Raw genomic sequence first — 27314 nt, forward strand, 5'->3', positions numbered from 1 at the left:
TCCAGAGTGATTACACCAATTAAATGCAACTCCATCAGCAATGTACAAGTGTGCCTTTTTCCCCACATCCATGCCAACATCTGTTATTGCTTGTTTTCTTGATAATAGCCATTATAATTGGAGTAAGATGAAATCTTAGAGTTGTTTTAATTTGCATTTCTCTAATTACTAGAGATTTCGAACACTTTTTTGTATATTTATTAATTGCCTATATATCTTCTTCTGTGAAGTTTCTACCCAGTTCCTTGGCTCATTTATTGATTGGGTTCTTTGTATTTTTGGTGTAAAGTTTTGTAAGTTTTTTATAAATTTTGGAAATAAGTGCTCTATCTGAAGTGAGTATGAAAAAGATTTTCTCCCACTCTGTAAGTAAATGAATTCAGCAAAGTAGCAGGATATAAAATCAATATGCATAAATTTAATGCTTTTCTGTTCATAAATGATGAATCCTCTGAAGGAGAAATCAGGAAAACCACTCAATTCACAATAACCTCAAAAAAAAAAAAAAAAAAACAAAAAAAAAACTTGGATTAGTTTCCATGTAACAAAATAGGTAAAAGACCTCTACAGTAAAAACTACAGAACACTAAAGAAAGAAATTGAAGAAAACCTTAGAAGATGGAAAGATCTCTCATGTTCTTGGATAGGCAGAATTAATATTGTCAAAATGGCCATTCTATCAGAAGTGCTATACAGATCCAATGCAATTCCAATTAAAATTCCAATGATGTACCTCATAGAAATAGAGAAAGCAATCATAAACTTCATCTGGAAGAACAAGAGACCTCGAATAGCCAAAGCAACCCTGAACAGAAATAGTGAAGCAGGAGGTATCACAGTACCAGACCTCAAACTATACTACAGAGCAATAGTAACAAAAACAGTGTGGTATTGGCAGGAAGACCAATGGTACAGAATAGAAGACACAGAGACAAACCCACATAAATACAGTCACCTCATACTAGACAAAGGAGCCAAAAATATACAATGGAGAAAAGATAACCTGTTCAACAAATGGTGCTTGGCAAAGTGGAAATCCATATGCAGTATAATGAAATTAAACTTCTGTCTCTCACCCTGCACAAAATTCAACTCAAAATGGATCAAGGACCTAGGAATTAGAGCAGAGACCCTGTGCCAAATAGAAGAAAAAGTAGCCCTGAATCTTTATCATGTTGGCTTAGGACTAGACTTCCTTAACAAGACTCCCAAAGCATGAGAAATCAAAACAAGAATCAATAAATGGGATGGATTCAAACTAAAAAACTTTTCTCAGCAAAGGATATAATCAATAATGTGAAAAGAGAGCCTTCAGAGTATTATAATATTTAATACCAATATCTGTATCTTTTTAAAACATACTTAACTCTACAAGACATTGTTATTATTGTTAGCATTATTACACTTGTTTGGAAGTTCTTATCATTGTACTTATAAGCTACTTTGACATAGGTTTCTGGATTGACAGTCATTTCTTTTCTCTGCACAATGCTGACACTACTCCACTGTTCTCTGGTAACCATAATAGTTGTTGAGAAGCTACTTTGTTGCATTAATTATTGCTCCTTTGAAGGAAAGCAGTCTTTTCTTTCTGGGTCCCTTTAAAATTTTCTTCCTGTAATTGGCATTTTGTAGTTTCACTGCGATGATACTAGGTATGAATTTTTTTTCCTTGATTAGAATTTGTTGGACTTCATGAATGTTCAGATTAAACCTATGAATTCAAGAAACCCAATGATCTATAGATTCAAGAAGCTCAACAAATTATGAAAAGTTCTACTACTCTACTCCTGAAAATTCTCAGCATTAGGCCTACCAGCCTTGGTTTTGTTTCATTTTCTCTCTCCTTCTGGGATTCTGAATAGACTTTTTCAAAACTATACTATGACTCTTTTTCACATTTTCACACTCTGACTGTGATACCATCTAAGTACTCTCAGATATATTTTTTATTCCGCTAAATATTCACCATTGTGTTTAACTGATGTAAAATTTATCCACTGAGTTTATAATGTCAGTTTTCTCTTTCTCATTTCCTTCTTCCTTCTCCTCTCCTCTGTTGTCCTCTGCCCTTGCCTTTCTGCTTTTACCACTTTGTCTGTTTTGAGGTCATTTTACCAGGTGTGTTCACATTTAGAATATCTGTTTCTTTCTCTTGCATTCTTCCTTTCTTTATTCCTCTTCTTCTTTTTCTTCCTTTCCATTGTCGACCTACACTGTTAGATGTAGGACATTTTCCTTCTTGTCTTCAAGGATTAGTATATTATTTTTCGTTCACTTTTATATTGAGAATATAGTTATTTGCAGTCCCCTATTTAAGAGGTAGGGCACTTGAGTAAGTCCTGAACTTTTTTTTGTTCCCTGAGGTCCTGAAAATCAAGTTGAGCTTTACAAAGTTTGGCAAATATGTTCAGGGCATAATTTTCTCATCTCCCCTTAGGAATTCCTTAGTTTTTGCCTGGATATGTCTTATTATTTTGACCAGTTTTCAGATAATAGCTTATCTGAACAACTATTTTTGGTATTGTTTTGTACTTCTAATTGCTTTCTATGGGTGGTTTTAGCCAGATACACAGTCTTCTGTTACTTCTGAAGCAGAAAATTTTTAGTCTTAAAGCAGAATACAAAAAAGCCTCTATCTATGCAGTCTTCTGGTTGATGCCTGCTTTTAGTTAATTTTGCCAAAAGTGAAAAAATATTGTTATGAAAAATAATGCATATGTATCTTTTATTTGCTAGATTTTGATATTTAGTGTCTCTATTGCTAGGCCATTTGTGTACCAAGTGTTGTAATCTTTGTAACATGTGCTATGCCTAATTAAAAATGATGAAGTCAAATGGCTAGAATTGAAATTAACTTTTTCTTATGTGCATTAACTATGCAAATGATAAATTTACATAACTAGATAATTTTAAAGAATCTTTGGTACTTTATGTAATTGAATATTTTATATATATATATATATTTACATACATATATATGTTGCTATTATTTTTTTGATTTTTACTTTGTTTTAAGATAGACATTGTTATTGGTCATAATAGTCTTGTTTAGTTTAAATATTTTGTCATTTTGAATTTCATTAGATGTAAATTTGAATTTCAGAGATGTATTTTTATAGAATATCTTATAATAAAGTGAAATAAATAGGCAATCATACTTTATAAGTACATGTTGAAAATAATTAGCTGTTTTTTCTCCCTTAATGAGGCGAGTATAAGTTACATGAATTGTGTACTTCTCAAAAGTTATTCACATTTTCATGTTTGTCTTCTATATATTATACAGTTCTAATGAAGTCCAGGAAATTGTAAAGAGCTTGGTTGATGGGCAGATTGTAGTTTTTGCCTTATTCAAATTGCCGAGTGCTATTACATTTTTGAGTCTGTATTAGACTTTCAAGTTCTTGGAGCAAATGTATTTCAGTTTTCATAAAAGAACAGTGTTTTTCTAAGCTTGAAAATGTAGAGTTTAACTGGTCAAATCTATTTATAAAACTCTACATTGTTTTGCCTATTGGAGATATTAGTTGAGACTTTTTTGTTATTCCACTCTGTTATTCTATTCTGGTGTAATAGAATCCATAGTATAAACTTTTCTATGTTTATTGAAAATTATATGTATAATTTTAAAGGTTTATTTACAGTTATTATATGTGTAATTTAGAGAAATTTCAACTTTTTGTTTTAGACTTTTAATTTTATAATTATATTTTACTTAACTGCTAAGATTTATGGGAAATTAAGTTTCAGAGATTTGCTCTCACATTTCTTAAAGACTAATTGAAGCCATATTTCAGAAGTTCATAACTTAACAGTTGATACATGTATAAGTATGTTAAGTAATATTAACATTTCTATGTGAGACCATATAAAGTGGACATAATAATTAATTAATGTTTTGAAACTGAAAAAGCCTTATGTTTAAATGTATTTTTATAAGAATAAGCCATTAGCTCACATTAACTCACCTTTCTCATATTAAGTGAACATTTTAGATATTTATAAATAACATAAAGGGACTTCCTGATACCTATCATAGGTTCTATAGGTACTACTTCAATTAAAATTTTTTTAATGAGGGTATTCAGTTTTAGATATGTCAAATGATCTTTATTTTAGCTTTGTTTTGAAATTACATTGCCTCTTGATTCATTGTTATTAAAAATCAAAAAAAGCTGAATATTACTGCATTATTTAGTACTATTAATCATATTTTTCTATTTCTTGCATCAGCCTTTTTCTTGTTTTCACTGCAGTTAAACTAGTTTATTTTTATATAACATCTCATCTGGGATGTTATAACACAAACGTCATTGGCTTCTTTGCCTTCTGATTCATTCTCTACATGGTTTCTTTATATAGAGATGTTCAAAATCTAAATTTCTTTTCAGTGGCTTTCCAGAATTACTATGATCTATGATCTAGTAATGGACTGAGTATACAGACATCACTCACTATCACTCTGAACCTATGGGTATCTCATTAAAACTCAGGTTACATGATCTTCCCTGCACATTTTCCCAGTGTCTTCCTACTTCTGGTCCTTTGTTCTAGCTCTTTCTTCTCCCCAACTAGAATACTGTTCTTCATCTCTGCCATGTGCAATCACACCCTTACTTCAAGACCAAGTTTTAATTTCTCTTTCTCTGTTGAGCCTTCCTTATTCAGTTCTCCAATCTCCCTATTCCCAAACAAATCTGGAAGTGACTATTCTTCTTTTTTCCTAGTAACTATTTTATCTGTGACTTTTTATGCTGTTAGCCCATCTCCTTCAGGTTATTGGTTATGACACTACATAACTCTGGTTCTTTCCTGCTTTTCTGATCTTGAATTTTGGTTTCTTTACTTGTCTTCTTTCCCCATCTTCTTAAAAGTTGATTTTTAGGGTTTTGTGCTGAATCCTTATATTGTTTCACTCTGATGATATATTTTAATTGGTGGATCCAGATTTGTGCCTTCACTCTTTCTTTAGAACTTCAGATATCTTCAATTAATTGCCTTCTTCCTCTTGCCCCATGACTTGTTCCAGGTGTACTTTAAAGTGAACAATATCTAAAAGACAACATCTCTTCCCTTGTATTGATCAAGCCTGCACTTATTCTTTTATTTATTTTCTCAGTTAATAAAATTATTGTTCACTTAGGAGCATGAGCCACATAACTATAAGCCAACCTCAAGTCTTTATTTGGTATAGCTAAGTGACTGGGGCATCTGTGATGTCCTTATTCTTTTTGTATGCTTTATACTGAAGTACAGTACTTGCTGCTCCCTTAAATATGTCTTGTGGTTTCATGACACTCTAGCTTTTTAAAATTTAATTTAATTTTTTAAAATTTTATTTATTTATATATGTGGTGCTGAGGATTGCACTCAGTGCCTCACGGGTGCTGGGCAAGTACTCTACCACTGAATCATGATCCCAGCCCCTCTCTTGCTTTTTATATACTATTCCCTTTGCCTGAAAAATCCTATTAAGAATTATATAGGCTGGACATGAATCCTGGCTTCAGTGTAAGTTACTGACCAATCCTGGCTTCAGTGTAAGTTACTGACCTTGGCCAATTAACCCTTTAAGTGCCTGTTTCTTAACCTGCTCAGAAGAGGTATTGTGAAAAGAAAATATAAATACACATATATAATTGAAGGTGATAATATGTATCGAATATATAACTGAAATGGTGCCATTTAACTATTAATTTTCCCCTTTTCTTGCTTTTCCTCCATCTTGAAAGCCTATCTTAGGATCAATTCCTTTGTTAGATCTTTCTTTTTATAAAGATGAATATAATCCTTTTTTGTTCTTATACTTAATATTCCATTTCTGTTATTATATGTTATAATATGTTTATGTCTCTTCACTAGAATGTAATCTTTAGGATAGGGAAACTACCTCTTTATCCTCTTTAATTAAACTAATAATTGCATCTATGAAAGCCCTTAAGTTAGGCATAGAGTTTTGTGTACATGAAAGCACCTGGGCTTTCCTGGGAAGAGAAGTTCATTGCTTTTTCTAGATTCTCAGAGGAATTTGTTACTTAGAGAAGGTAAGGACTCATGGCCTACCACATGATACCTATTAAATAATATTGCACTGAATTAAACCATGAGTTTCTTGGCCTCTGGGTGATAGCTGCTACTTCTTATTTTGCTGTCCATCTGTGAAAGAGAAATCTGAAAGGTACTGATCCCAGTTCTCACTTTCCTGCCTTAACTTTTGGTCCTCTCTATCTCTTTGATTGAATTTGTAGCTATGTGTTGCCCTGCATTAAAGCTCTTTTCTGTTTGAAATTTCTAGAATGATTTTTTTGATTCACTAAACCCTTCTAGATATTAGTACATTATATATTTTGGGTGAATTTATAGAATATTATGTGATGAGATGCTATAAATTTCATTTTTCTTTATATAAAGCATATTATGTCGGCTGGTCAGATAAAGGAAAAACATTCTTTCATTCTTACTTTGTCTTCTTTGTCTCTTGCTGTTTTTCTCTCTACATCAGTTAGGCTTGGTCTAAAATATGATAACATAATATCTTTTTCTTTTTAGAACTTATTTTTATCTGCCTCATTTATTTGGGTTGTTGGAAGCACAAACAGAAAGAATGTAAGTAAGTACTTTGTAGATAGTGAATCTCCAAATGGATTTAATTTCTTTCAAAACATTGTCTCAGAAAACACTCTGATAAGAGCAGGTTGTCACCTTTGAAAAAATCAGAATGTGAGCCAAAATGCAAAATACACAACTCTTTTTACTAGGTTTGATTCATTTAAGCTAAGAGTTATGATCTTATTTTGATAATACTGTAAGATTTCAGTGGAATTTTAAAATAATTTTGTAAAATTAAATGAAATGTTAAGGAACAATTTTAGAGACATCAGAAAAAATTATTTTTTTGTGGCTCATATATGGAGAGAAAAAAATTATTGTTGTACATAATTTACCCTTTCTTTTAATTCTTTCAAGTAGTTACTATAGGTTCTTAACTTTTTTCCTGTATCCATCTCTCATGTTTGGCATTACCATCTGACTGTGCATCTTATGGTTTAATTCAGTCTGAAATATTGCATGCATAATCTGAGACTGACTATAAAACATTGTGTCTGTGAGGTAGTAATTGATCTTATTCTAGCTGTCTTTATTTGAATGAGTAATAGATAATGTACAGTTTTAATAATCTGCCTGTGATCTGACTGTGTAAATCTGCAATGGTGATGGATTGCATGTTGAATTAGCAGAACATAAAAAAAGAAGAAAGATTTGTACCTCTTTATGAATATCTTTCTGTTAAAGAGAATTGCCACAGGGGGAGGTGGTGTATACCTATAATCCCAGCAGCTCTGGAGTCTGAGGCAAGAAGATCGTGAGTTCAGAACCAGCCTTAGCAAAAGCAAGGCACTAAGCATCTCAGTGAGACCCTGTCTCTAAATAAAATACAAAATAGGACTGGGGATATGGCTCAGTGTTTGAGTGCCCCTGCGTTCAATCCCCAGTAAACCCTCTGTGCCCCCTCCTCCCCCCTAAAAAGAGAATTGCCAATTAATCATTGAGAAATCACAAAACCTTTTAAAAAGATGTCCTCTGCAGCATTGCTTTGCTTTTAAGTTGGATGCTTGTATTGTTCTTTTTATCCTCTGTGTCTTCATTTTAACTCTAGAAAGAGTTAAAGCACTGATATGTTGTTGGAAATAATCTATTTGGACAAAGTAAATTGAAAGGATTTTATTCATTTTGCAATTATGGGAAAGATATGAGTGTCATATATTGTATGGACACTGTGTTTATATTGTTCATGGTTTAACCAGAGAAACAGAACCAGTGGGAAGTATGTATATTTAAGATCTTTATTGTAAGTAAGTTGCTTAAGTGATTGTGGGCACTGATATAGTAAGTCTGAAATCCATGGGGTGGACTGTCAGGAGGGTAGTTTAGAATTTTTAGGCATGGATTGAAGCTTCTGTCTACACTACAGGCAGAATTTTTTTTTTTTTTTTTTTTTTTTTATCAGAGAAGCTTTAGCCCTGCTTTTAGGGTCTTTCAAATGATTGAATTATCTAGGATACTCTCAGTTGCTTCAGATCAACTTATTATGGACTTTAATCATATACAAAATACCTTAGAAGTAGTATCTGGATTAGTGTTTCAGTGAAAAACTGGAGGTTATTGCTTACCCAAGTTGAAATTTCAAAAGGCCATTGTGGTATTATGTTTTTCTGTGAATGTGTGTATGTCTTTGTTATGAGTTAAGTCCCCCAAGAGCTCCTGTGTGAGATAATGCAAGAAAGTTTAGAGATGAAATGATTGAGTTATAAAAGGTTTAACATAATCAATGCATTAATCCCCTGATAAGGATTAGCGTGGTGTATTAACTATAGGTAGGTAGGGTGTGACTGGAGGAGGTGGGTCCCTGGGGGCATGCCTTTGGGGTATGTTTTGTTTTTGTTGAGCAGAGCTCTCTCTCTGCTTTCTGGTGCCAGGTTCTGACCTGCCTTTCTCTGCCACACTCTTCTACCATGATATTCTGCCTCACTTTGAGCTTGGGAGAATGGAACTGTCCATTTATGGACTGAGACCTCTCAGACCTTGAGCCCCCAAATAAACTTTTCCTCCTCTAATTGTTCTTATAAGGTCTTTTGGTCACAGCAAGGTAAAAACGGTCTATTAAAATAGTCTGTATATTTATTTAAATTTAAATTTTGTTGTATCATATTATTTTTCTTTAGTTTTACCATTAGAAACAGCTTTCAGTCAGGGTAGTGTTTAGGGAGTCATTGACGTTGTAATTAAAGAGAACCATTTTAACTCAAATCTTTTGATCTTGTTTTTGTTATTGCAATTTTGTAATATTTGAGAGACTGCTCCCCCATTGCTGCTTAAAGGATGTACTTCTTTGTGACTTCTCCCATAGCATCCTGGATTTAATGTCAGTAGTGGGTTAATCCATTTGAACTATTTCTCCTATTTCCCCAGCCTGTGCAGCATATATAGAAGAGAGTTGTAAGGAGAATCACAGCCTCTGGGATATGAGTCCCCTATGTTTCTCCTTTGCTAGCAAAGTAATAAAACTTCTCTTTACTTTTTCTCAAAACCGTGCCTTCGTTATTGGATTGACATCAGGAAAAAGAACTGAACAAATTTAGTATTCCAAGTAGGACCTGAGAGCAGCCCTTGCTCCAGCTTTCTTGGTTATGCCTGGCTCTTTAGGAAACCCCACTTCCATTGTGAGGATGCAAGGTACTGGTGAACTTGTTGAGAACCAACTGCAGGAGAGTTAGGAGATGGGAGAGTCTGCCTCTGGTCAAACCTGATGGGCTATTCCTGTGAGTAAAGGGAGGGACTCGGGGACCATCCCAGCAGCTGCTTAAGCTCCCTTGGCTTCAGGGAAGTCCCACCTTCTATCCTTGAACAGTACAAGTTGTTCTATCATAGTCCACTTTGAGAAAAAGGAAATAGAACTCAGGAAAGTTGTGACATCCTTGGCCATCTGGTAAGTCCCCTGGTGTGCATGCCAAGACCCTTGATTCTACTATACATCTGGTTCCTCTTCATGGGATCATCTGGTCCCTCTTTATGGGGACATCTGTGGCACCACTGGTGTAGGAGTCATGGGGTCATGGTTAAGTGGAACACAAGAACCTAGGGATGTGTACTCCATTCTGGTCTATTCTAGGTTCTCATCTGTTTGTTGGCCTTAGGAATTCCCTTTGGTTGTCTGTGATTTTGTTTTTGTATCTGTTACTGCCCGTTTTAAGACATGGCCAATACTGCATTGATCCTATAGGTAGTGTCTTGGAAAAGATTTTGGCTGGGCAATTTAAAGGTTCCTATCTCTTGGCCATAGTTTTGGGGCTTCTCTATGGTTGTCTCTGTCTGTGTTGCTTATTTTGGAACAATCTTGCAATTGGAGTTGGTCTGTCACAGGTAAGTGAGTTGAAGAAAGGGCTACCTATAGGTATGAGCCTGTCTAAGATAATATTTTACTGTAACGATCTGGCTTTTGAATAGCTTCCTGGATTATTATACAATCTTGCATTTGGAGATGGTCTGTCAAAGGTAAAGTAAGTGGAAGAAATTTGTATATGCAAGTCATCTGTTTTAAAGATTTCTGTCTGACAGCCCTGGTTTCAGTTATTCTCTCTTGTCTGTGTGAGTGTGTGTGTGTGTGTGTGTGTGTGTGTGCATGTGTGTGTTTGTGTTTTTGGTATCTGTTACTGGCCTTTTAAGACATGGGCTGTGCTGGATTGATCTTACAGGTAGTCCCTGGAGAAGAGAGATCTTGGCTGAATGGGCCACCTATAGGTATAAACTCTGCTAAGAGAAAGACTGGTTTGCTGCAACACAATCTGATCTTTGAATGGTTTTTCTGGATTATTATACAGTCTTGTAGTTGAAGTTGCTCTGTCAGGGGTCAAGTATATGGAAGAGATTTTGTATGTACAGGCATTTATGCAGTTGCATAATAAAGGATTTGAACAGTCAGGGACTAATTTGAAGGTGCCAAAGTATACCACCTCTGGTGTGCAAGGATAGCAGAACACCAGAAGGGGTTAAAAAAGATTTAAATTTTTTAAACCCAGTGCTGCACTCCCAGCACAATTTCTCACCCTGGCCCCAGACAGCCACAGATCATCTCACTGTGGGTCAAGGACACTACCCCAGGGCTGGGGAGTCGGGGGATAAAATAAAATAAAATCCAGGAAAGCTGCCTGGATTGTACAAAATTGATCTAGGAGAACCCAGCCTCTGACTTTCCTTCTAGCCCCTTTTTACCCACAGGGTGGGTGCTGGGGTAGATGCTGCTGGCCACAAAGAATGTGAAAGTAGGTTCTAGCACTGTTAGTTTATCATTTGGGGACAGGAATAGTCTCCCCTTTTAAGATCTGACAGGACACCCCATTTGGCCAGGAGCTATCCATCACTGGGGCAAAGCAATTCTTGCTATAACATTATCCCATCAAACTAAATGCCTGGGGAGACTATCAGAATAAACAACTGCACTCAGAAAAGAAAAAGACAGAAACTAATGCCAACCTGTGTTTTGTAGGCAGCCTCTCTGCAAAAGTATCTTCAAGGAATCCTAAAGAAAAGGATGGAAAGGGCCTCCTCCATTGCATATCAATATGCTTAGAATAAGAAAAAAGCCCAAAAGGATCCTCTGGGTACAACTGACAATGGGGAACTCACTTAAACTTGATGATATCATGGTAATGATAAGGCAGACAGGCCAGGCTCAATAATATCCTGTGCTCCAATTCCTTAAATGCAACTTGAGAGAAGTTTTTGTTTAGGCACAGTTTTTGTTGGAAGATTGTCCAACCTTTTCCTGGGATGAAATTTGTTGTGTAAAATTAAGTGCACAGATAACATTCGTAAGGATTGTTTCAAAATATGAATTTAAGAAAGGGTCTGAAACTAAAAAAGATAAAAGAAAGTTTTAGGTATGGAACTATTTTAGTATGGAAAATTAAAAGGTAAAAAAATGTTTCTGGATGAGAAAGTATTTTGTTTATTAAAGTAATATTCTTGTACTAAGGTCCAAGAAGAAAGAGAGGACAACACTAAGGTTGTAAACAAATTGTGAATGTTTAAGTAAGTAGCAAAAGGTAAATCTCAAAATGTTTGTGTTTGTGATTAAATTGCCTAAAATTAGCACAGAGTTATTTGAACTTTAATATACTGATATGAAGCAAAGTCTGAAACATTGATCTGCTCTTATCTATCAAGATAATTTTCTTGTATTTGTTAGGCTTTAGTACTTGGGGAAATTAAGTTTTAAAGGAATTAGGGTTTGTACCTGTTTTAAAGTCTTAAATGATTACTTCGTAACTGATTAAAGAAAAAACTGTTATTTAGGTTATAAAAATATAGTTGATACCCTAAATATATGTGACTAGGCATATGTATGCATCTGAGAACTGTATCTGTCTAAACCTTGTCAAAGTGTTGTGTAAAAGTTTATAAAATGAAAGTTTCAGTAAATTTACCAGCAAGATAATCAATAAGTGCTCTCTTTTAGACATTGTATCTGATATAGAAGTGCCACACTATCATTAGAAGATGTGTCTTATATCTGTTTGCTTTAAGTCAATTTTTGATTGTTAGCACTGTTTCCTAAATGTATAAGACTTAAGGCTATCTTTTTGATTTTTGTTAACTGATGCAGACTTGTGATTATTGTTACCATACACTATGGATTCTAAATTGTACTTTAAATGTTAAACTTGTTAAATGTAAAGCTTCAGAGAGCACTTTGCCAAGTTGGTGTTCTCCAAACTAAAATTGTATCAATAGTCCTCTTAAGATTTATATAGATATATCAAAATTGATTGGTATTTATTTATGCCATTCAGTGTTTTATAAGTGATATATAAAATTTTGTGTTACTCTTGACATCGGATGAAATCTTAAATGTGTTTTTGGAATGTATTAATAAGACCCTGATTCGTTCAAGGTGAATGATTTGAAACATGAAAACATTCCACCACCTCTTCTACAAAAGGGATGTTAAAAGCTCTGTTAGCCTTTCTGTTTGATTATGTTTCAGATGTAATGTTGTATTATATTAACTGATATTAGGAGATTCAGGAAATACTACATGAGAACTTCATAGAATGATATTTTTAAAAAGGGGCAATGATCAGATTCAGAAATAAAACAATTTTTAAGATTTGTCAAGAGGCCAGCCTCACCTGAGTTAAGGCTCTGCCTCTCGTCCTTCTTCACGTTAGGATGGCTCTGAAGTAGGTCAGAATTAAGCTTATTTAAAGTTATGTTCAAAGAAGGATTTTTGTTGTATGATTACTGTGATCTCAAAATAAATGTGATAAAATACATAAGTAATGGTTTAAGATTATGAATACCATTTTACTTGATTCATAGCTATTATACAAACTGAATATGTATTTGCTCTGTTAATTTAATTTTGTAGTTTCCTTGTAAACTTTATAACTGTTGCCTGTTAGTGTTTTCCAGAGGTACTGCTTTTTTTTATTTTTATTTTTTAATTTTTAAAATTTTTTACAGACTGCATTTTGATTCATTGAACTCAAATGGAGTACATCAGTTCGTTTCTGTGGTTGTGGAACTTTAGATTATGTAGAGGTACTGCTTTTAATAAAGCAACCTGAGTGAATTTGAGACAATAAGTCATCACCTGTAGGACAGATAGGATATAATGCTGACTTACAGTACTAGTACTTGTAATGTACAAAGCTGCTCCCCCACCCTTTCCATTGCATCACAACCTAGCTTGTCAGTCTGAAAGCTGCTCTCCCTGCCCTTTCCGGTGCAGCCATTTTCCCCACCTCCCAACTACTTGTCGGTCTGTGAACATGCTAGCTAGCTAATGGTTCATCAGTAAGCTTGCAAATATCCTTCTCCGTTATTGGTTCGCTGTTAGCCGTCGGAATTCAACTGCTTAAGGGTAGCTATCCTGCCATCTTTTTCTCATGCTCTCTCTTTCTCCTACTCACTTGCTTTCTCTCTCCTCCTTGCTTTTCACACTCTTTCTTGCACGCGTCCTTTCTCTTTCCCTTTCTTTTCCTCTCATTTTCTCTCTTACCCTGCAGGGAGACACTCTGTTTGCTTAATAAACTCTCTTATGTGATTTCCCGTGTCCGGCGTGGTTTTCGTGGGAATTCTTACAATACTGACTGCAATTAAATGAAAGGGGTAACTGTAAAATTATAGATATTGAAGTTATAACCTGTTACTCCCACTTTAAGACTGGTGAAAGTGTCCTTCTGTATGTTTAAAATCCCCCAATTGGATGTTAAAAACCAAAGTCAAGGAAGTAAAATGGCCAAGGAAAAAGTTGCCAACATTTTGGCTCTTACTCTGTAAGGTCAGCCAGGATCCAGAAAATGACAGGACCACTCTGTGGGTCCTGCAATTCCAGTGAGTCACCTGATCAAGGAGATTGAGTGGTCCTCAGAAAATAGGAAGCCAACCAGTGTACATTCTGCAAAGTGGAAGGTCATGGAGAGGGAAATGTTCCTGATGCTTCCCAGAGAAACCACATATGTTCAGCAGGACCCTAGCCCATCTTGGCAGATGGTGCCATTGGTAGAGGAAAACTAAAGGAGACAAGAGACTTCACATGGGTCCCCAAGAGTTATCTCTGGGGAATCTCAGCTGACTTAAAAAAAAAATATATATATATATATATATATATGTGTGTGTGTGTGTGTGTGTGTGTGTGTGTGTGTATTATATATATATTATTTTATTTTATTTATTTTATTTATTTATATGCAGTACTGAGAATCAAACCCAGTACCTCATGGTTTTCAGAGACTGGCTGAAATACTAATTGCTTTTGTTCTAATTGTTTACAAAAAAAGTAATGCTTTGCTGTCTTGTTTATTGTGGTCTTAGTATGATTCCTGCCTTATGTATGCCTCGTCCAGTCACCTGCCACACCTGCAGCTGTGGACCTCTGGACTGCTCTGATACTGAATGCCCTTAACTGTCCATGCCCCACCTAATAGAGAGCAAGGGCTTTTTGGGTTACTTCCCCCAACTTCACCCTGTTTTAGGAGGAAGCAGTTCGTAGAAGTCATCATCCATTGTTTTCATGGAACTAGAATGTTGACAGTGGGGAAATGTAACAGTGGTCCACTTTATGCTCTAAATATAGCTCTTGCTGCTCTGCCACTGCGGCTTATTTTTAAAATGGACATGTTTCTTTCTCTCCCTGTTCCTCTCTAATCTCAGGGAAATAGGATTACCTTTCTTCCCCATTTTAGGCAGATTTATCTGTCCTTGAGTACACACCCATCATAGGAACAAAGTAATCCAGACTTTGGGGATGGTGCCAGAAGATCTCAGAAATGACTGTCCTCCAAATTAACAAGTGAATTACAAAGCCAACAGAGAACACTTGGAATGTAGCCTTTGAATCACCTCTTTAAAAGGCCCCTGTTCCTACAGATGGACAGAATTACAGCCTCTAAAACAGGAGTCTCCCATGTTTCTTCTTTGTTAGCAAAGCAATAAAAGTTTTTCCCTTTTTCTAAATAAATAAACAAATAAATAAATGAAAAAGAAAAAAGAAAGAAAAAAGAGGTGTAAGTCATGTAATTGATGTATTTACTAAAAGTATATATTTAAATGATACAGGGAGGCTTCTGAATATAATAATTTAAAGATAAAAAAGTGTATATGCCAAAAATAAGACAAAAACAGACAACTAAAAGAATGACAGCACGCTTTCTCCATAGTGTAATAGGGGTTCACTTGATGCTTTGAGTATATCCCTTGTCTCTTTGAAACTTACATGCTTCTTTTCCTTTTTCAAACCTTCTTTTCCCTGACCTCCCTGATCTTCTTTTCCCTAAACTTCTCATCCCCAGTCTTTTCCCTGACCTTTTCATTTCTGATCTTCTTTTCCCTGATCTTCTCCTTCCTGATCTCTCCTCCCTAATCTCATTTTCTCTGAATCACCTCTTTAAAAACCCTCCTGTTCCTGCTGATGGGCAGAATCACAGCCTCTGGGACAGGAGTCCCCTGAGTTTCTCTTTTGCTAGCAAAGCAATAAAACATTTTCCTTTTTCTGAAGACTTTGTTTTTCTTATTGGTTTGGTATTGAGGACAGTGACTGAACTTTGGGTTACAATAGGATTTACCATGAATAAAATATAGCCTCATGTACTAAATTCAGGTTGGTAATGGGTTTTCTTTTCTTTACGTTTGATGATTTCCATCATTCTACCAATGCAAAACATTTTTAAACTTCAGATTGACATTGAGGTGATTAAAAGGAGCACTATTAAATAATGATGGTTTTTATCTTAGAAGATGAAATGAATGAAATATTGAAGGTTGTAGAATTACTATTAATGTTTATAATTACAAAATTAAGTTATTTTGAGTTGCTTACAATTCTAAAACTTGATTGTGGATATAGAATATCATCTTTATTTTATTGTCATTTTTGCTTTTGGCTTTAAATTTATGTATGGCAATTTTTTGTTAGATGAAAATTAGTGTTTGTGTACTAGAAAAGGTATATGTCTTTTAAGGGTAAAATGAACTCTTTCTTTTTAGTGTTTATACTTTTTTTTTTTTTTAAGGTACCAGGGATTGAACTCAGGAGCACATGACCACCGAGCCACATCCCCAGCCTTATTTTATATTTTATTTAGCACCTCGCTTTTGCTGAGGCTGGCTTGGAACTCAAGGTCCTCCTGCCTCAGCCTCCCAAGCTGGAATTTATAGGCACGCAGCACCATGCCTGGCATGGTATTTACACTTTTGAGGCATGTTTTGATCTCTGTTTTCTAGCTTCAATTAGACTACATTTTATTGTTTTAAGTATTCTTTTCAAAATGCGATGACTATTGTGAATAAATTTAGATATTTAGTCTTTGAGGTTTTTATAACTAACAGTCTACTTACTTTTTCCACTTGGATGTCTATTAGACATTCAGAATCAACATAGTCTTCCCTAAGGCCACGGTTGTTATTGGATTAATTTTCTTCTCCTGGAAACATGATAAAATAGAATGTCATCTTTGTTACCAGACAGCAGTGTTCTGGATAAAAATGACCCTTATAAATAATCTTGCCTATAATAATGTATAATAAAAAAATCCTGACGAGGCTGCTTAAGTAGGATTCCAAGTTTAAGGCCATCCTGGGAAACTTAGTGAGATCCTGTCTCAAAATAAGAAGGGCTGAGGATGTAACTCATTGGAAGAGTATTTACCCAGCATGTGCAAAGACCTGGGTTCAATCCCCAGTACCTCAAGGAAAAATAAAACATTCTTTCTTGTCTAGGAGCTCTGTCAATGAAGTGTGCATACCTGCTTCAAAGCTAGGAAACTTTCCTGTGTATTGGTACTTGTAACCAAGTGTGTCTTTTATAGAGATATCATTGTAGTGCTGTCTATGAAGTTGTTTCAATAGATAGTGGCTCTCATGAGGTGTATACTTGGCTTCTAAGCCAAGGTGGGCCTCACACTCACCTGAGTAGAGCCTGTCTAGGTTGCACACAAACTGGGGTTTGCATTGAGGGCAGAGACTAACCTTTTAATTGCTGAAACTTTTCTTTTGAAAGAGAAACTTTTGACTTTACCTGTATGCTGTGTTTCTAGCCTATACTTTCTAAGTGAATCTGATGCTCCTCATGGTCTGGGATAGTTTTAAGAGACCAAATGTCTCATTGAAATAACATGGCAAAGTCCACATCTGAACAACAACTTCTTTGCCCTTTACTTTTTCCATCAGCAACTTTTCCCATTTTAATCATTGGTCATTTCCTCCTTCCATTCACTTAGGCAAAATCTTGGAATCATTCTTGATTATTCTGTATCTCATCCTATATCCAATTCATCAGGAAATTTTGTTACAAATCGTTTCAAAACCTCTAATCTTCCTCTCCTTGTTTGAGTCACCATTGTCTCTTGACTAATTATTGAAAAAGCATGCTTTAGCATTTCCTTTTTCTCTTGTCCACAATTGTTCTCAGCACACTTCCCGTAGTGTTGCCTATGATCTGATATTTAGTAATGATCTAATATTTAGATAATTTCTGCTCAGAATCCTAAATTGGCTAACAATTTACCCCCATTTTATTTTTTATTTTTTATTTTTTTTGTGACCCAGATTAATTTCTGAGATAGACATTGCTCCCAAATCTTTATTTTCCTTATTCTGTTATTTATAGTTTATTTTTAAAGGATTATTTATTTTGCCCTCAGCCACTTTTCCTCAGTTGCCTTTCTAGGTCAGCTTTCTGCCAATTGTAATCTGCCATATCAAGAAAAAGATGTAAGAAATGGACAAATAATTCACATTTACCATTATTTATTTTTTCAAAGTTTAATATTTGCTTGCTTTCTCTTTATTCTTTTTCCTCTTCCTTTTTCTTCCTTCCCTTCTCTTTCTTCTCCTCAATATTTATTTAGTGTTCTTTTGTTACTAAATGGAGAGCATATAGTCAAAATACTAAGTCCCAAAACCCAAGAAAGCCAAAACCTGGATTACTTCTCCCACATGTACAATGTAATTAGGTTATTCATATGCAATAGGATTTAATTCATTTTTTGCTCTTTGTATTCCATTTTAGGATTTAATCCCCTCTATTTCCTGATTGATTTTATTCGCTTATTTCAACTATGTGCAACATTAACATGGTTCTAAAAGTCCAGAACTGTACTGAAACCTATGCTCAGAGATCTCCTGCCTTTCATTTCTTCTTTCTGCCTCATTCTCATCTATCCTTTATCTGTCCTATTAGTTTTGACTGTATCATAAAAAATAGATACATATTCCTTTGTTTTTTCACATTTTTAAGTACCATTTGAATATTTTCTTTTTGGTAAGTTTTTTTTTTTAAACATATTTTGCCTTTTATTTACAGGTTTATTACTTTTTTAATCCCCTTGATCTTTCATTCAAGTTTTAAATGTTTTTTAGATATTAGGAATATTGACCCTTATCTGTAATATGTTGCACATACCCTTTTTTTCCCCCTAAAACTGTCAGCTTTTTGTTGGTTTTTTAGAGATAATTTTTGACAGACAAAAAGTTTCTATGTATTCATAATAGTCAAATTATTCAGCCTTTTAATGTGTTTGAAATCTAGCCATAGTTAGCCTTTCTTACACTTTAGGTAAAGAACCTAACCAGGTTTTCATCTAGCATTTACATAGCGTCATTTAAAAAACATTTATCAGGCTGGGGAGATAGCTCAGTTGGTAGAGTGCTCGCCTCGCAAGCACTAAGGCCCTGAGTTCAAGCCCCAGCTCTGCAAAAACATTTATCTTTGATCCTAATTGGAGTTTATATTTGTGTGTGGTGTGAAATATGTCTAACTTTATCCTATTCTAAATGGCTCATCAGTTCTACTTGTACTGTCTGTTAACAAGTCCACTTTTGCTTCATTGATTTGAAAAATACCACTTTCATTATACACTTCCTTCACTCACATTTGAGTCTTTTAAAAAATTTTATGATTTGTTCTTCTGGTCTGTTTAGTGCTTTATCAAGTAATACATTGTTTTATGTATAGAAGTTTTAGAGTATGTTTTAATATAACTTAATATGGCCTATCTTAATAAGGATAGTATTATATTTTAATATGGTTTATTTAGTGTATTTTAACAAGAGGGGATAGTATTCCCTTTATTGGTTTTCTTTTTTGAAGTTTTCCTGTTTTTACAGGTTTACTTTTTTTCATGTGACATTTAATGTACACTTGTTCAATTTCAATTTTAAAAAGCTTATTGATATTGTATTGGGATTGTATTAAGCCTATAAGTTAACGAAGGGAGCACCATCATCTTTATGATGTTTACTTGTCCCATATAATTGCAAGGGGTATCTTTATCTTCCTATTTAGGTCTACCTTTGTGTGTTTTAGTAGTCTTTTGTTTTTCCTCACATTTCTTTGCTAAATTTATTTTTAATAATTCGATCTTACTTGTTGCAATGAAAAAGTGTTTTCTCTATCATTATATTCTCCAAATGGTTATGTTTTTTACATGCTCAATAGCATGTATATGTTTGTTAAGTGTATACAGTGCTATTTTGCAGAATACTTTTATTGTTTGAATTATTTTGCTGTGGAGTCCTGTGGTAGGAATCTGAGATTGTTATATTTATACTGTTATTTCATTTATCTTTTCAATTAGATATGTTCATGCCTTTAGTGTAATGCAGACTACTATGGAGAGAGTAGACATTCTTACTTATTTCTTAATTAGAAGAAAAGCCTTTAAGTTTTCTCTATTAGTTAAAATTATGAATTTAGGACCAAAGTTGATATGTTTTATGATGTTAGGAAAGTATCCAGAAATTCCTACTTAGGAAAGTAGGAATTTTCTTCAGTTGGGTATTTGGTTTTATCCCAAGCATTTTCAGAGATTTTGGAGAAAAATCATATCCTTTTTGTCTTTAAGTTCATTACTGTGGAATATTACATTAATGAATCTCTAATAGTGATTGCATTCCTGGAATAAATCCTACTTGTTCATTGCATATAAATTTCTCAACATATTATTGGATTGTGTGTGTTAATATTTTATTTAAAACTTTTACTTCATTATTTACTTGTGATATTTTAATCTAAGATTCTTTCTGTCCTATCTCTAGCAGGTTTAGCTATCAAAGTTATATTAATGAAATTTTCCTTCATTTTAATGTCAGAATATTAGCGTTATCTAGATTAAAATATATTTCCTTAGTGTATAAAGGAGTCAAGTTTTGTTGTTGTTGTGGTTGTTATTTGTTTTTTGTACCAGGGATTAAACCCAGGGGGGCTTAACCACTAAGCTACATCCCCAGCCCTTTTTTGTATTTTTATTTAGAGACAGGGTTTTGCTAAGGACCTCACTAAGTTGCTGAGGTTGGCTTTGAACTTGTGATCCTCCTGGCTCAGCTTCCTGAGCTGCTAAGATTATAGGAGTGTGCCACCATATCCAAGAGTCAAGAATTTTAAAAAATTTCTTCTGTTTTGGCAACTGTGTTCTCTTTGCCATGTAATTTTGTGTATTTGTACTTTACCACCCTATTACTGTTGATTAAATGAGTTATGATTTTGCTTTTTAAATTCAGGGTTTTTGAATTATATGTACTCTTTTATTAATCTACATCATTGTCTGTGTTGTCCTTAATTTTTTCTTGTTCTGCTTTTTAAGTTTTCTTTCTTTTTTAATTTTAACTGGGGATTTTATTCATTGATTTTTATTGATATGTTCAAGAATATAGATTTATTTTTCCAATTACTGCTTTAAATCTAATAGAGCTGATATGTAAGGTTTCACTTTTTTCGTTTTTTTTTTTTTTTTTTTTTTTTTTAAGAATTCTGTATATCCTTAACAAAAAGCGTCAAGCTAGGATAATGTTATGATCGGATAGGTAATGGGGTATACAAAAAGATCCCTGAAAAACTTGTTTTGAATATTACCAAATGATAACTTCAGTGACAGCTTCAGTTTACTGTTATACTTACCTGTCACCAAGCTGGGTGATTTATATACATTATCTCACTTATGCTGTATAGCATTGTTTTTAGGCACATATTATTTTCTCGTTTTCAGAAGAGGAAACTAATTTATAGGGGTTTATATAATTTGCCTAGGGCTGCTTAACAGTTAAGCAGGCGTTTCAAATTGGAATGCACTTCTGATTCCACTGCCACAGCTTATATTTAGGCAGTAATATTATGAGATCATAGAGGTATTGAACAGTATGACATAATCAGGGAATTTTAGTAGCACAGTGTGACTGGAGTAAAGTTAGCACTTACAGTGGTTTCATTCTGGCTTTGACAAATTCATTTTCATTGAGGTGCTCTTAACTGAGTAGGAAAACATGAGGCAAACCTAATTTAGATAAAATGTTAGTTAAGTTTAATGTACCTGTTGAACATCTAAATGGATTTGTCTGGTAATAAGGTGAGTACATGGATCTGGAGATGAGAAGAGTTATTTGTGGATAGAGATGTGGATAGTTGCCTTTAATCTTTAGTTGATAGTTTAATAATGGGTTTTGAAAGTCGTAAACCAAAATACTGTGTACAGTGAGATCAGAAGTCTAGGAAAGTGAAATTTGTTTTAATGTAGAAAGAACCTGAAAAGGAAACAAAGAAAAATTAGTCAAGATGTTAGGAGAAAATCTAGGAGAAAATGGGAGGCATTTCAAGGAAAATGGAAGGCCACTTGTATGTGTTCTTGAGAACTAAGGATTTTGTTAAGAACAGAAGTGTTCATTTGATTTAATAGTAGCTGAAAGGACATGTAGTGTCTCTACTAACAGGGCCAGTGGGGTGATGATAGGATTAAGGAAGAAGAAAATGGAGATAGGTGTTATAAATTGTTCAGAAAATTTGTTTATGAAGGAAAAGGTGACAGGGAGGTGACAGCTTTTGTGAGGTTTAGGATTCCTCCTTTGCTTCCTCAACCTCCCCCTTAGTCCTTATTTTGTTTTTCTTTACCTTCTCCTTTTCTCCCACCTTTCATGTATTCTAATTGCTTCCCTTCTATTCCTGATGTGATACATCAAATTATGTTAAAGGATGAGAATTTAACTTGAGACAGTATCGGTCTTGTTTTAAAATATGGTTATAAATATGAATGATATATAGAGAAGTTGAAATATTCAAGCGTTAGAATGATACTTTCAGGAGAGTCTTGAATACAGGGTCATAGCACAATATCCTTTGTGACCTTAAATAAACACTCTTGTCCAATAATTTTTTATAATAACCTTTAAAATAGTAATGAAAGTAATAGCAACATTGCGCTAAATGCTTTACATATTTTAGCCAATTTAAAGCTTCATCAGCATCCCTGTGACCATCTTATTGATGAAGAAACTGAAGCACAGGTAAATTAGGTAATTTGCCCATTGTTCTATACCTGGCATGGCGGTATGGTTCCAGAATCTATACTCTTCACCATAATGCTATAGTTCTTCTTACTATATATGTTACTTTTCATAACCTTTAAAGGCTTATTAGTAATATTTTTGTTATAATTATAATTCACAACTAGAAATTGGAATATTTTTAGAGAACTATTTCTTACAAAATATAGTAAATATTAGAAAAATAAAATTCTGAAGAATATTTACCAAGTACAAACATGATTCGAAGTTTTAGCTTTTTATATTTGAGTAAAAGTAAATCAAAATGCTTGTTTGTGAAGCTAAAATCAGTTATCTGGTATGGCACATAGTATCTCAAAAATAATATTGCTATATAATAAAATATATATAAAATAAATAATAGAGTACCAATCAGAAATCAATGTATTCTTTAGTTTATTAATACCTAATGGCCATATAAATGTCTTTCTTCAGGGAAAAATGCAATTTCCATTGTGAGCTGCCTTCCAGAATTTATGGTAGAACCTTCACAGACATTGCTACTGATGCCAATGTGGAATAAAGGTCTTTATAACTTAGAAAGTCAAATGTATAAAACAGTTACTGTTAAAATTTACTTTTCTTAATTATTTTTTTAAAATAAAGTCATATATGTATAATCTGTTGATTTTGCCCTTTACATTTTTGTCTCTTTTATTCTTGGCAATAGGCTTTGCTTTTATGACCTTTTTATTTGAATCCTAATTACAATATAGTGATCGTTTGTTGTGAAACTAATTGTAAAATTGTATTTCAACATTTTTCTGTAGAAATAATCCAACAAACTATAATAGATTTTAACATGAAAAATTTTTTGCTTATTACAAAAGAAGATCTTAATATGGAGACAGTTGGACTCCTTGTTTCACAGTAATTGTTCTTTCTCTTTACATATTGTATAGCAATTAGTTGATTGACTTCCTACTGTTCATAAGATCATTGAGTACTTGAATGCATCTGTTTTGCTCACTGCTGTTTCCCAATGCCTAGTGCATGTAGACCTTCCAGTGCTTTTTTCTACCTAAATAAATGAACTTTTCTGAACTAAAAGAATGACTATATATAAATATAATGTGTGTGTGTGTGTGTGTGTGTGTGTGTGTGTTTTTCCCCTTTCGTTGGACATGCATGTGTTAAGGAAGTGTTCTAATGTACAAGCACTAAAACCTTATATATCTGAATCTTGCATGAAAATATCATGGAAATATCTGATAAACTGAAGAATAGTCATAAAATCCTGATTTTCAATGTCATTGCTTTAATTCCCTTACCCTTTTCCATTACTGTCTACTCTCTTCCCTTTAGCCTGTCCTCTTTTTTTTTTTCTCTTTAATAATCCTATTCTTTGTTGTTGTTGTTCTTTAGTATCTGGAGTCCATCTTTCACCAGCCTCTCCTGAGATTGTTTTGGACCATGATCACTCATCTCCTTCAATTGGCTGCCTCTCTTCTGATGCCATCATTTCATCACCTGAGAACCTACATGTAGACAACACTATTGTGAATCAAACTGTTCCTAAAGCACAGGTAAAGGCAAGTATATTTTAACAGGAAATTTGTATACCTAAAAAGTACATAGGGGTTTATTTGATTCTTTTGTGATTCCTTTTTTTAACTAAATTTTCTAAAAGAAGTATTTCTGCAATAGATATTCTAACTTTGAGGCTAATACCTAGAGTTCAAAAAACAGGGTAATTATGATTGTTTCGTGGCACAATTGAAAAGCATTTGGGTAGCCTTAGTTACTGAAACATGTATTATTTCAATTATTCAAGTTGAAGTAGCTTTGTATTTCAAATCTTTAACTTCAAAAGGGGTAAATAATTACAAAAAAGAATAATTATATCTATTTTCAGAGAATTTTAACATGTTTTCAGGCATTAGAACATCTGTATCAATTTTAGGATATAAATCAAAGAGCAGTGATAGTCCATCCACTCAGATATTTATTGAACCAAACCTGCCATATACTGGAATTAGATTTCCATAGTTAGATTTCTGAAGTGTAATACACAATTTTAAGTAACTTGTTAATTTTGCTAGTAAGTGCTGATCAAATAGAGATCCTTAGGGCTGGGGTTGTGGCTCATGGGTAGAGCACTCACCCCTCATGTGTGGGGCTCTGAGTTTGATCCTCAGTGCCACATAAAAATAAAATAAAGGTATTATGTCCACCTACAACTAAAACAAAATATTTTTAAAAAGACAAATAGAGATCACTGATAAATTTCAAATTCTGATTTACAATTTAAAATGCAAACAAATTCTAGGTGTATAAAATTAAGAGCTGGTGAGTATCAGATGTATCAATACTTAAAAAAATACATTTTCAAATGTAAGAAAAAGCATTAAGATTTTTTAATGCATTTCTAGTAAAATAATAAGTACCTTAGGCTTTGAAGTTAATAGGAAATTTCAATTCTTACTGCCAAGATCAGGTTGTTGTAACAGTGTGAGGTGTTCTGTTGTTTTACTTAAAGTGGGAAGTCATTTTGGAAATTTTGCTTCAACTTAATTTACATATGTGGTTTCTGTTGCTCTTTGGACCTTTTAATTATTTTAAGTAGTGTGAACTTTCTTTTTCTTTTGTGTATGTGTGTCTGTGTGTCTGTGTGTAATGTGATTTAGATTCAGCAGTCAACACACACTCATCTGGATATCCCACTTTTTCCACTGGGCTTAACTGATGAGGCAAGTAATGGAACAATTGCTACTTTGGATGAGTCTGAAGATTCTGGAACCCATGTATCAAACATACAGCTTCAGCAAAAAATTTCAAACCTGGAGATTAAACTTAAAGCCTCTGAAGAAGAAAAACTGAGAATTAAAAAGGTAATTTATACTTGCTTAAGAAATAAAAGTTGAATTGTGTAAATTGAAAATTTGATGTAATCCAAGATTGTGATTAAAAACTTATCAGAGGAAGAAGATATTGTCTTCTCTTGGTTGTTGATTTAAATCAGTCATATCAGCCTGTCAAGTGGAAAAGCTTTTGATAAGAAATCTCTAGTCTAAAAAACGGTTGGCTGTCCATATCCATGGGTTCCACATCTAGATTCAACCTACCACACATCAAAACTATTTGGGAAAAAAAATGTCCGTGTGCTGAACACATACAGACCATTTTTGTTTTGTTATTTTTTTCATACACAATACAACATATCTATTTACAATGTAGTTATATTATATTAGGTATTATAAATAATCTACAGATGATTCGAAGTATATGGAAGGATATGCATAGGTTATATACAAATACTATGCCAGTTCATATAAGGGACTTAAGCATCCTCAGATTTTCATATGAGCAGGGATTCTGAAAAAAATTCCCCATGGATACCACAGGATAACTATATATATTTCTTAAAGATATGAACAGTTTGACTTGGGTTCCCCACCCAACTAATACTTTCCTTTCTGATTTAGTTTAATTTGCTTTGGAAGCAGGCAGTATTATATTTCTTATGCAGATCTGAAATGTTGTAACATTAACTTCTCCCTGTGGGAATTTAGGCATCATGGGTATATTTGACCAAGAGTATTTAGATGTATAGCCATTTTTATAAATTATTTATGTTCTTATCTTTCTTCCCTACAGTTATATTTTTTCACAAATTTCTAGAAAGTATATATAGAGATCGATTTTGTCCATTGAAATTACTTGAGATGCTCTATTCATTTCTTTTTTTTTTTTTTATTGTAAACAAATGGGATACATGTTGTTTCTCTGTCTGTACATGGCGTAAAGGCATACCATTTGTGTAATCATAAATTTACATAGGGTAATGTTGTTTGATTCATTCTGCCATTTTTTCCCTTCCCCCCTCCCCTCCCACCCTTCCCCTCCATCTATACAGTCCTTCCTTCCTCCATTCCTGCCCCCCTCCCTAAACCCAACTCCAACCCCAACACTAACCCTTCCCACCCCCCATTATGTGTCATCATCCACTTATTAGCGATATCATTCTTCCTTTGGATTTTTGAGATTGGCTTATCTCACTTAGCATGATATTCTCCAGTTTCATCCATTTGCCTGCAAATGCCATAATTTTATCATTCTTTATGGCTGAGTAATATTCCATTGTATATATATACCACATTTTCTTTATCCATTCATCAATTGAAGGACATCTAGGTTGGTTCCACAATCTGGCTATTGTGAACTGAGCAGCTATGAACATTGATGTGGCTGTATCTCTGTAATATGCTGATTTTAAGTCCTTTGGGTATAGGCCAAGGAGTGGGATAGCTGGGTCAAATGGTGTTTCCATTCCAAGTTTTCTAAGGAATCTCCACACTGCTTTCCAGAGTGGCTGCACTAATTTGCATCCCCACCAGCAATGTAAGAGTGTACCTTTCTCCCCACATCCTCGCCAACACCTGTTGTTGCTTGTATTCTTGATAATTGCCATTCTAATTGGGGTGAGATGGAATCTTAGGGTGGTTTTGATTTGCATTTCTCTTATTACTAGAGATGTTGAACATTTTTCCATATGTTTGTTGATTGCTTGTATATCTTCTTCTGTGAAGTGTCTATTCATTTCCTTAGCCCATTTGTCAGTTGGATTATTTACATTCTTGGTGTAGAGTTTTTTGAGTTCTTTATAGATTCTGGAGATTAGCGCTCTATCTGAAGTATGATTGGCAAAGATTTTCTCCCACTCTGTAGGCTCTCTCTTCACATTGCTGATAGTTTCCTTTGCTGAGAGAAAGCTTTTTAGTTTGAATCTATCCCAGTTATTAATTCTTGCTTTTATTTCTTGTGCTATGGGAGTCCTGTTGAGGAAGTCTGGTCCTAAGTCGACATGTTGAAGCTCTGGACCTACTTTTTCTTCTATAAGATGCAAGGTCTCTGGTCTGATTCCGAGATCCTTAATCCATTTTGAGTTTAGTTTTGTGCATGGTGAGAGATATGGGTTTAGTTTCATTCTGTTGCATATG

At 34.0% G+C, this 27314-nt stretch overlaps 1 protein-coding gene across 1 annotated transcript in view; it reads left to right on the forward strand.

Annotated features, from left to right (window-relative positions):
- Ccdc91 (coiled-coil domain containing 91) overlaps positions 1-27314 on the forward strand; it is a 363605-nt gene that overhangs the window by 103626 nt on the left and 232665 nt on the right. The window contains 3 exon segments of the mRNA XM_047550439.1: positions 22810-22899; positions 23740-23900; positions 25002-25205. Coding sequence (XP_047406395.1) covers positions 22810-22899; positions 23740-23900; positions 25002-25205 — 455 coding nt within the window.

The sequence above is a fragment of the Sciurus carolinensis genome, chromosome 4 (genome assembly GCF_902686445.1).
Source record: "Sciurus carolinensis chromosome 4, mSciCar1.2, whole genome shotgun sequence".
In the NCBI taxonomy this organism is placed as follows: Eukaryota; Metazoa; Chordata; class Mammalia; order Rodentia; family Sciuridae; genus Sciurus; species Sciurus carolinensis.